The sequence below is a fragment of the Miniopterus natalensis genome, chromosome 19 (genome assembly GCF_054644295.1).
Source record: "Miniopterus natalensis isolate mMinNat1 chromosome 19, mMinNat1.hap1, whole genome shotgun sequence".
Classification (NCBI taxonomy): Eukaryota; Metazoa; Chordata; class Mammalia; order Chiroptera; family Miniopteridae; genus Miniopterus; species Miniopterus natalensis.
The window spans coordinates 10717473-10729290 of NC_142099.1; the positions used below are offsets into that span (position 1 = coordinate 10717473).

Sequence of the window (11818 nt, forward strand, 5' to 3'; positions counted from 1 at the left end):
GCTGGGAGAGAAGTGGGTTTGCTGTTCCACTTTCTTGTGCATCATTGGTTGCTTCTTGCATGTGCCCTGACCGGGAATCAAACTCATAGCCTTGGCGTATCAAGAGGATGCTCTAACCAACTGAGCTACCCGGCCAGGGCAAGTTTCCCAGACTCCTGTCAGCTAGGCCCCGGGCTCCCTCTCCCATTCCTTTACCTGAGATGCATCAGGAACGGGCCTTCCATTAGTTACTGGAGAGCAACTCTGCTCTTGAGGACGCATTCTCAGGCCCATAGGTGCTCGCACACTCGCTTCCCCCAGATGTCCCCTCTGAACCAATGAACGGATCACAGACTGGAGCCAGGAAACAGATAATGACATGAAGCACAGATTTATTAGGGGAGGAAATAAGCGAGAAGCTGGGGGGGTGGGGGCTGGGGAAGGAAATGAGGCAGAAGCTGTGCATTGGCCTCTTGTGTCCCCACCAGTGAGGGTGGGACCCCAGAAGAAGCCCAGATACATTCCTTGTGTTGGGCCATTAATGCATCAGAGCTGTGGTCAAGCTGGGGGCTGGAGAGGAAGAGGTCTCCTCAGGTCCACCTGGGAGGGTGTCAGGGTGGGATGTAGACTTGGAGGCAAAGGTGAGGGGTGTGATGCGGATCTGAATGGGAAGATCTCCTGACAATGCTTCACTGGACCTTGGGTAGGAGGAGGTGGGAGAGAAGGGACAGTCCTGGAACTGGGGGGAACAGGAGCAGGAAGAAGGGAGGCCCGTCTGGTAGCCTGGGTGGCGCCCAGGTGGTATTCCAGCTGATCCTTACTTCTGCTTACTCTTGGGGGCTTGCTGGGCCATGGGGCACGTCTGCTGAGCAGGGACGGCTTTGCCCTTGGGTGGGCATTGCTTCTTGGCCTGAGAAGCACATGGATCCTTGGTTTGGGGTGCACATGTCTCTTGACATTTGACAGGTGGTGGCTGGCAAGGCTGTTTCACCTGCTGCTGTTGGGCCTTCTGGGGCAGCTGCTGCTGCTGCTGCTGCTGGGAAGACATTGCAGGAACAGGTGACCCTGAAAGAAACCCGGGCAGGGGACGCCATGAGAAGGGCTCCTTCCATCTCTTCTCCCTTCCAACACTGAGAAGAGTGTTTTCTCCACCAGCCAAGAATGTGATAAGCGATTAACGGCCGCAGATTGGTCAATGGATTGATTCACACACACACCCATTGTTGTGACCCTCCTCTCCTTTCCTTTCCCTTCTATGCTGCTCTGATTTCCTATCTTCCTTCATCTTCCCATGGCTTCTTGACTCAACTGAATGCGTAGTTTATTTCTAAGTCTTAGTAGAAAATATGACAGGGATGCTGAGTTGGTGATTAAAGGTAGCCCAGACATTTTACAAGATCAAGGCATGAGCTCTTAGCTGATGGGTCTGCAATGTCAACTGGTTACCCGGGTAGTGCAATGAGTGTGGATGGGCATAAAGAAGAGGCAGCCTCTGTCTCAGAGGGCAGTGCGTGTAAATAATGGGCTGGGCAAACCCTGTTCCGGGTGCTCAGAGCACTGAGTTCTAATCCTAACTCCATCCCTGACTGCCCAGGGGGTGCTAAGGCAAATCATTTAACTTGGCTGTGGGAGAGTGGTTCTAGCCCTCCATGGAGAACTAGGGTAGGGTATTTAAGGCCAAATAGATCATTGGAGGTAAGAGGCCTATAAGGAAGATGTTTCACCAAGAGGCAGCCTGGTTCAGAGGAAAGAGCACTGGCTCCTCACCGGCCAGGCATACCTCTGGGCAATCTGGACCCCAGGCCTTTATCTGAAGGATGCTGATCGGGAAGGTGTCTGAGGCCTTCCCAGCTCTGACATGGTCTCTGGCTTTCTTTGTAGGCAGAATTCCTCACCTTCTAAATTTGTGATTAGAAATGAGAAGTATAGGTCCCAGGGGGCAATCATGAGACATGGGAGCTGCATAGTATAAAATACAATATATAAAATACAATTTCTGTAAAGCTAAAAGCAAAGTTTGAAAAGCTTATTGGTAGTGCCAAAAGGGCAGGAGGGAGCTTTGAAGAAAGATCAGAATGGCTACAAAATGCTACAGCTCTAAATATAACCCCTCAATGAGAAAAATCAGAATCAAGAAACTTGTCACACCTAGCAATGGTACAGAACGGAGACTGAATTTCCTAAGTAACAAATAGAATGACATTTCCTTAATCGTCACGAGACTTATGCCAGTTCTCTGATTATCGGAGAAAGAAGAGGAGCTTGGCCTAGAGGCACGAGACAGTTCAAGAAGGTAGGAAAGGGCCCTGCAGATCCCAGCAGGACGAATGCGTCCCCACTTACCGAAGCCGCAAGCTGGACCCTAGGAGGAGAAGCTGAGCGAGGTTCATGGCCAGCCGCTCCTGGCAACCTTATAAAGGCCCCCAACCTGCCCCGGGCACTTGGCGTGGCCCTGATCACCACCTCCCAGGCAATTCCTCACCCACTTCTCCCACCTGCACTTCCTCCAGGGACTTGCTTTACTAGACTAGACTCTTCGGATGGAAAACACCCACCAGATGTTCCAGCACCCTGGGCCCCCATCTTCCAGAGCTGACTTCACCCACATAAGGCCTTTGCTCAAACTCAAGGACTCAAGATCTTTTGAAAATAGAACAAATCTGAGGATTTATAAGAAACATTAAGGAAAGAGGAGAAAAAGGGGGCATATGGCCTTGGGGCACTTTCGACAACAATACGAATGTCGCTTTTGCTGCCATTTATTGAGCACTCACTGGTGCCTAGCGCTGAGATCACCCTTCAAGCCGTTGTTTTATTTTATCTTTATAGCCCCTATAAGGCAAATGCCTTTGTTCCCATTTTGCAGATGAGAAAAGTGAGGCTGAGAAGGATCCCGTAGGTGGTAAGCAGCAGGATAGGATTTGAACCCAGATGGGAAGGATTCAAAGAACCCAGGGTTTTAAAGATTATTGAAGGAGAAGTCAAGAGTCCAGCCACAGGTTCTCTCTCCTAGCCCTGTCCCACTACACAGGGCTTATGTGTTTCCCAATCTTGTGAGGACCTTTTACATAGGATTGTCTGTGACTTCTCCTTGAGCACAAGCTGAAGAATGTGAATGGTGTCCCTAAGCTTATTCAGCATGGTGCTGTGCCCCGACCTGCCCACCAGGAGTCAGGCACTGATGGGCATAAGTGGTGGTCAAAGAGGGTGGGATAGAATTTGGCTTTTGGGTTAGGGCTTCCAGATAAAATACAGAATACCCAGTTCAAGTTCAAGTTCAGATAAACAAGATACATATTTTTTTAGTGTAAGTATGTCCCAAATATTGTATTAAATATACTATAAATTACTTATTGTTTATATGAAATTCAACTGTAACAGGGCAGATTATATATTTTTTAAAATATGTTTTTATTGATTTCAGAGAGAGAAAGGGAGAGGGAGAGAGAGAAATATTAATAAGAGTCATTGATTGGCTGCCTCCTGCACGCCCCCTACTGGGGATCGAGCTTGAAACCTGGACATGTGCCCTGACCAGGAATTGAACCAGAGACTGAACTGGGGACATCCTGGTGCTTGGGATGAAGCTCAACCAACTGAGCCACACTGGCCGGGCAAATTGTATTTTTATCTGCTAAATCTGGCAACTATATTCAGATGGGAGGAAAGAACTCTGACCCTCAGTTGGCCTCCAAGCCCCTGGGAGGGAGAGAGACAGGACTGCTCCGGGAGGCTGATCCCCTTTCGACCTCAGGATCCTGCTCAATTAGAGACCAATGTGCTCATTTCTGTCATTGTTGAGCTAAGTGTAAGGCTGCCTGAGAAATGATTGAAAAACCTAAAAGTGATTGTCAAATCATTTCCAAATCCCTTATTTAATTTTCATGGCAGTTCTGCTGGGTAGTTTAAATCAGATTTTATAGTTAAAAAGTAGACCCAGGAAAGCTAGCTGACGGCTCAACAACATGTAACTGATAGGGGCAGAGTCGGGTGGGGACATTTCCCAAAGCTCGTTTCCACTGTATCACAGTGGCCAGCATCTCCTTGTGGACAAGGACTGCCCCTGGGTGGGGACCATGACTAATGATCTTACCTGAGCTTTCTGTCATATGTAGACCGGATATTGCTCATTTTCCAGGATCAGTTAAACCTTTGAAATTAAGCCTTCCTTCCCCCTCCCCCCAAACCCACCATCTTTAAGATCGGCTCTGGATTCGGGGTTCTGCGTCCCATCTTGGAGACAACACCCTCTCCACCTGCGCCCCTCACTTCCACGCTCCTACTCCACTGTGTTCGCCCTGACACAGACTCTCCAAAAGGGAAATATGCAGCAAGACAGACGTGGTATGGAGGTAAATCAAGGCATCCCATGTGCCTGGCCCCTGGAAGGCCTGAGTGTAGGTGTGCTGGGTGCAAGTGAGTAGATGGAGCCACCCCTCCCGCCTCAGTCACCACACGGCTGCTCAGGAATACACTCGAGTCTTTATTCTGAGTCTGCTCATCGACCCCTGGCTTGATCAGTAAACAGCTCCTGCTTAAGATTGAGAATTTTAGCTCGGGGATGCTCCAGGGGTGGCTGACATAGAGACTAAAGCATGGCTGACCTTGAAGGGGCTGTGCGCTCCAGGTCATAAATCCCTAAGACGACATCAAGTTCAACTGCATCCAACACATTCAACTTTTCAAGCCCTTGGCGCTCAACTTTCCCGTTGGCCACACTATCCCCATCTTATCGAGGGGGACACCGAGAGTTGGAACTGGGACATGCTCTGCTCAAGGTCACAGAGAGGTTAATGTCAAAGCCAGGATTGGATCACAGGTCATCTGACGTCACAGCTATTTTCAGTCAGCTGAAGTGACTGAGCCACTGGGCTGCTTCTTAGCAGAGGCTACGTTAATGACTAAATGGAGTTGGCTCTGGTGGTTCTCACCTCTTGCACAAGTCTCCCTCCTTCCCTCCTTGGCACTCAGGTGCTCCCTTCCTTGCCAAGCCTGTCTTCCCTCCTTTCTCTAACAGACCCACACTGACCCCTGGTCCGCACATGCCAGGCACAGGTGCATTTTCATTAGTCGTTAAACCTCATAAAGCACCTGCATATACAGTTTTCACAACACTCTATGAAGAAAGCTAATTGTGTTATAAATTTTATGGCTGAGAACACTGGCTCTGATGGTGACTGGATCCTGAAACTAGAAGAGAAGGCCAATCCAAGTCTCTCAAATCTGTAATGACAGATTTCCAGCCAGAGTGGACTCTCCTTTCAAAGGAGGAAGAAGGGGGAGACTCCCTGGCACCCCTGGAATCAATCGCCACATGTAAACAACTCCTGCAGGTATGGCAGGACCGGAGAAGCCAAGTGAAATGGTGACTCTGTAGTTCCCACTCTGAAACCCCACTGCCCAGCCTGGCCTTGGACCATCGTCACCCGGCCATCTTGAGTCTTGCATCTGCTCTCTCATCCTCAGAGGGCCATGCTGTATTGAAACCAGAAGGCCAGGCTCTGCATCTTCTCTCTCTAGGGAGCAAGACACCTGAGAGCAGGTGTGTGCCTTTGACTCCATCAGGGAGGGGAGGGAACAGGCAAAACTCATTTCTGAGGATGAATCAAAGCTTGAGAAACCCCAGCTCCACCCTGCAAACAAACAACGGGGTGACTGGGCAACAGAAACCTGACACTGGGAGGGGACCCTGCCAGAGACAATAGGACTAATCATCTATTTCTCTATCTAGACTCATCCCCACCAGAGAACTTTTTCTCTGGGCTTTGGGGAAAAGGGGTTGTTGATGGCTCCATCTGGAGACACATGGAACATATTTATGATGCTTTTTCCAAGAACAAAACAAGAAAAGACAAAAGAGAGTGCTGGGTTACTCAGGAGAGGCTTTTAGGATGGGAAGGCAGAGAGAACCATAGAGGTTTGGGGCTGCCGCCATTCCTGTATTTTAGCTGCTTATCCAGTAAAATAAAAAATGTAAATCTGGGCAAATTACATCCTATTTTAAAAATCATAATCATGTCAGGTTTGCTTTATCTTAATTTCTGGCTAATACTTAACTAGCAGGTGTGGCTTAGAACATTTCAGTTTCGAGTTTCTCCTTTCACCAATTAATCTATCAACAAACACGGCAGGGAATGCTACACTAAAGAGATCTTGTGACCTTTTATTAATGTGGAAAATCCATTTGCAACATGAGTCACTTCATCTTGTAATTTACCTGTTTGTAAATAAGATGCTCAGATGCTATGTTAAGTATTTTGTGTAATGGCATTAAAAGCACACCCATGGGGAGAAGAGTGAGATGATGAGTCTCCAGAAATATATGATTAATTTATCTCCTTCCTCCACCCCTCATCCCTCTATGATATGTTTCTAGAAGACCCTCAACAGTCCTAGGAGTTTTCTAAAGAGAGATTTAAAGTCCTGAATCTTGTGAGGGGCTAGTTCCAACAGAACACCCATTGATGTCACCTGTGGAAGTTGAAAACTGGCTGTGGAGGGAGACGGGGTGAGTGGGCAAAGCATCCCTCAGGGAAGATGGCCAATCATTCCATCTGTGATAGCCCTCTACGCCCAGATTCCCAGTGAAATTCAAGGTAATCTTTAGGAATCATTTTAAATACTACTTTCTCCATGATCTCTTTGGTTTGTCTTCTGCAGAACACCCATAGCTTTTTATTTATACCTACCTGAAGAACTTTTCACATAATTTTTGACTTGATATACATATAAATTAGAAAATATCTATTTATTTACTTATTTTAGCATTAAACGTAAGTTCCTTGATGGCAGGAGCTATTACACCTTCATCAAATATATATTGTATCCACTCAATAAATATGAACAAATGAATGCAGAAATGAATGGGTGAATGATTTATAAATGAATGAGTTGAACCAAATGGTAAACTGATTCAGACATTTTGGCTTTACAGTCAGAACCAATGAAGTACCAAGACGCTTTCTGGGCTAAGCCATCTTTTCAAGTTCAGGCTTATGTTCGCCCTCTCTAAGTAGCTCTCCCTGTTTACCCCAACCACATGCTCTGTCTTTATATCTCTCAAACTTTGAAGATCTATGCTGAAATCAACCATTACTCGTAGGAGGCCCTGGTACCTGGATGTGTGTGTGTGTGTGTGTGTGTGTGTGTGTGTATCTTTGTACCCAGTCAAACTACTAGATTCCTAAGGGGAGGAAAGATGTTCAGGACAGAACTTAGACCCTGGTTAAAACTGGTGTTTGGCCAGCTGATAGACTAGCTAATCAGTGAGTGGGTGGTCCAATTATTGAAGGATGCTGTTGAGTGAGTGAGTCAGAGAGTGAAAGAAGGAAGGAGTGAGTGAGTGTATAAAGCTGACAAACTAGCTGACCGACTGACTAGTTTTCTGAACAGCTGACTGGTTGAGTGGTTGACCAACTGCCTTACTGACTGGCTGACTGATTAGCTGGCTGGCTAATGGGGAATTTTGGACAGCAAGGTCTGCTTTAGCATAGCAAAGAAAACCAGATTGGGGACATGGGAATAATGGTATAAAACCAAAGAGACTGCTCTGTATAGGTGCCCGTAAGAAGGGTTTATTATTAGCTAGACAACTATTTCTTAGTTTTCTTTCTTCTTCTAGGAGCCCTCTGTGATCTCCATTCCTAGTCAACTGAGCTCAGTAGATGTAACCTCAAGCAAAGGCCAGCCAGAGGCAGCCATGGCGGAACAGTAGCTCTCTTCCTAGAAAAAGATGGTTGGGGAAAGAGAACATTTTCATTTATGGCACTGCCCAATGGGGACCCTGGTTGTTCCTTGTGCCTTGGGTGGTGAGCCGGGCCTCAGATCTGTCCCTCAGGTCAGAGAAAGGGGCCTCTGTGATGGTGGCTAAGATAGGGAACCAAATCAAACAGACAAATTAGCAGACACCACAAGTTAGGCCAGTTTACCCAGTCAATGCCCTGCTCTCTGACCACAGAGACCTTCCTTGGGGAAGTGGCTACAGAAGTAGCTGCAGGACCTAGCCTCGGACAATGCCAGGTGATGACTCAGACCCCCAGGTTAGACCAGGGCTCACAGAGCTCTGAGCTGCCGCTCTGTCAGTGATTGGCTTTGTACCTACTCAACAGACTGATATACCCTGCCACAGCCACCCGCCTGAACTGGACAAGGAGGGAAGGGGCAGGACAATACCTTCTATCCATAGTAACCAAGCCACTCCATGCCCAAACCCTTCTGTGATATCCACAGCCCTCTGGATCAAGTCCACGGTCACTCGCAGGGTGTAAAAGGCCCTCCACACTCTGGCCCTCTCTGAGAAGGCTTCTAGTCTCTCTTCCCGGTAACCCCACCCTTCTCTACAGCTCCAACCAGAAGTCATGATGCGTGGCCCTCAGGGGCACGCACATCCTCTGCCCAGGCTGAGCTCAGCGGCTCCCACATTGCTGGGTCCCCCTTCCTGGTGTGTCTCCCCTCTGTGTCGGCCCCCTGGTCGAACAGGCCCTCTGCGTGCTTTGTTCGCAGCCTGTGTTCCTCCCTGCTGGGCTGTGGTTCTTTCTCCTACTCAGGGCCCTGGCGGCCCTTTGCATATAGGAGAACCTGATAAAGGTCAGTTAGGTTTTCTAGGACGAGACTCACGTTTCAAAGGAAGACAACACCAGGATCAATAATTCTAAGGGGTAGGTTTCCAAAACTCTCTTAGGTGGGTGAGGCAGGTGGTGCTACATTCATAAAGGCTTTGCTGCCCGTGCCCCTCTCCCCCAGAGACTACCTTCCCTGCCCCCTTGATGATGGCATCCCTGCCCTCTGACTTGCTTTGCCCATAAAGTGTCAACTTGAAGAGCCACCAAGGTTCAGCATGCTCTTTCCCCGTCTGCCATGAGAAGGGCCGTGTTCCAGATCGGGGCAGCACTGCCCGCTGGCATCCTGCACTTAAAGTAACGTGCAGCAGGACGGCAGCTGACCCTAGGTGCACAGGTGGGGTGAGCAGAAATTGCCTTTGTTGTTTTATGCTGCTGAGATTCGGGGTTTCGTGGTTACTGAAGCACGGCTTAGCCCCTCCTGACTTCCTTCTCCCGAGGAGATTCCACTCCTGGTTCTGCTTGGCTCTGGCCAAAGGGGAAAGAAATGCTTGAACCCAGCGTATCCTAACTGGCAGCCAAGACAGTGACTCAGGTGTGCGCGTGCCCCTGTGTGTGTGCACGCTCAGATGTGTGTGCCTGCCCGCCCCGGAGGTGGGCTGTAGGGAGGACAGGAGGGGCAGGGAAATGGAGGAGGCAGCCTGGGCCTACACAGTCCACAGCAAGGACATGTGCTTGCAGGCAACTGATATTTTCCTACAAATGACTTTCTGTCTGTGGTTGGGAAGCTAAATAAACCATCTCTTTTCTCACTCTGGTCACGGGACCTTGAGCCAAACCACAACCCACGTCAAGCCCTAGGTAGTTAGGGCAGAGCGCCGCCTGCTGGGCCTGCAGAGCCAGCGCAGCGGTTTTCAATAGCAGCAGAGTCCCGCCCTCAGAGGCTGGTACAGACCCGCAGGCCCCAGAAGACCCTCCTGAGCCCCTCACCTCTCTTCACAGGCAGAGGAACTAAGCACCTCAGCCGGTTCCCTTCTTATTCCAACGGCTTCGCAAGCTGGTCCTTCCCCAATACAGCAGATGCTTCTGGAGGACCTATCTGTGCCCAGCCAAGTGTTTGGTAAACCAACAGGCAGTGAGTGGGACAGGAAGACAAGGGACCAGGTGATAATCTCCAGGACGGCTAAGTGTAGCACACTAGGGGAGCCACAGGACATTTACATCTCCTCTGGTGGTTCACAAAAGGCTTCTGGACCTACACAGCCGGGCCCCCACCATCTCTTCCCTTGAAGAATCACTACTCTAGCAAACCATTGTTACTGAAAGAACAGGGAAGAAGTTATGAAGTGCAGGTCTGGCGGATGAAAAGCCTGCAGGTGCCCCTGGATGGTGAGGGTGTGGAGACCTCTGTGCCTGAGGCAGGGCAGGGTGAGCAGGAAGGCACCTTGGAGTGGAGCCTTGCCGAGAATGAGTGACCCAGCTTTACCGACCCAATGATCTGGTCACATGCCTCCCTCCAGGCCCATTCCCCTTTGGTTGTAACTGAGCCTTTAGCACAGTCCTGTTTAAAGGCTGCTCTGCTTTCGTTTTAGTTCCGACACAAGAGCTTAAAAAGAGAAAGTCACAGTTAGCAAGAGATCTCCAAATGGAAGGTGCATCTTGAGGAGCAAGAGTTGGACTGAAGGTCCATGCTTCCTCTCTTGGGGCTTGTTTTCCCACTGGTGACCTCAAAGGACCATCTCTAATTTCAGCTGGTGGAGATTTCTCAGAGAGACAGCTTTAATTACCACTCAGCTCCCAGCTTTCCTCCCACAAAAGCCATCTGGCTCCAAGCCCTGGGGCAGACGGTCCCTCTTGGTCCAACCCGGAGGTGGAAGGAACTTATCATCAGCCCCACTGTGAGCCGTGTGCGCTGCTTTGTTGGCACCTGCAGGTGTCCTGGGCACGTGCCTGTCCTTGTTCACATCTTCACAAGGTCACTGGCCCCTGTTGCCTGATCCTGTCTCTTCAACTTTCCCTCTTTTCACACCACCTGTCATGCACCCAGTGGTCACCAGCCCCCTGGGAGAGAAAAGCCAACGCTATATTCACCACCCCAGTCTATTCTAAAGAGTGTTAGAATGAGCCTCTTCTGACCAAGACTCTGATGTTACATCTCTCTTCCCAGGGGGCCCAATCATAATACAACACATAATGGGAGACCAGCAGGAAACTTTATTAAGATTATGGTAGCTGGTGGCACTTTCCTGACTATCCTCAAAGAGAATAGCATATATACATGCACACACACACACGCACACACGCACACACCCCTTGTCTTAAGGGAGCCAATGCACAGGCCACCACTCTGAGCCAGTCTCAAGCAGAGGGTGGAATAAGAACATTCCATGAAGATTTGAATGAAATGCGGCCAACTGCTATCAATTGATCTTAAAAACCACAAGCTAATCTCTCACCATCTCCCCACAGAAATGCTCTGGCTCCATGCACAGTTGCCTTGCCATTTAGTCTTTATTTCTTCAAGGTGATGATAAGCAAGAGAAAGCATTCCTGGCCAGTTCCACTGAAGCCAGAGGTAGCACCTAAGCATCCCATTGGACATCACCCGGAGTTCCCTCTCTACCAAGCACTAAACAAAATGCAGATGAAAACAACCCAGCCCCTGCTCGCCAGGGAAAGTGTTCAGGTTAACCTTGGGGGAAGAGTAGAATTAGCCAAAAAGAGGAGCTTGTGTGAAAGACAGACCTATATTTGAATCCCAGCTTGTCAGCTACTAGCTGTGTAGTCTTGGGCAAAATTTGTTACTGCCTTGGGTCTTATGTTTCTCATTTGCAAAATAAGATTTTTTTATCTTTCAGGGTAGTAATAAATATTGTATAAAATAACTTAAGATCCTAGTATAGTACCTTGCTTATAATAGCAGTTTATTACCTTTAAATATGTATGTGTGTGTATAGATGTATATAAATATATGTGTGTAAATATATAGAGATACATATGTGTATATATATATGTAAATATAAATATATATAAATCTAAAACTAGCCTTAGACTATGTGGGTGTTTTGGTTCTATTAGTCCTAAGATTGAGGAATATTAAAATATAGATGTTGATTTTAGCTAAGCTTGCTCTATGCCTTTTAAGGAAGCCATACAAATGTCTGGTATTGGGTGGCCCCATTCTACCTTTACATCTTTAAAGGTTTTTCGTGACTGTGACTAGTTAGCAGAAGAGATTAAATAAAGATTAGAGTGAGTCACTCAGACTGAGTCAGTATGGG

At 48.3% G+C, this 11818-nt stretch overlaps 1 protein-coding gene across 1 annotated transcript; it reads right to left on the reverse strand.

Moving 5' to 3' along the window:
* Positions 1–796: 796 nt before the first annotated feature.
* SPRR4 (small proline rich protein 4) lies at positions 797–5439 on the reverse strand. Its single transcript, XM_016220138.2, has 2 exons — positions 5406–5439; positions 797–1044 (listed from the first exon to the last, which is right to left on the reverse strand). Exons 1-2 carry the CDS (start codon positions 5437–5439, stop codon positions 797–799), a joined length of 282 nt encoding a protein of 93 aa, XP_016075624.2.
* Between the last annotated feature and the right edge of the window lie 6379 nt (positions 5440–11818).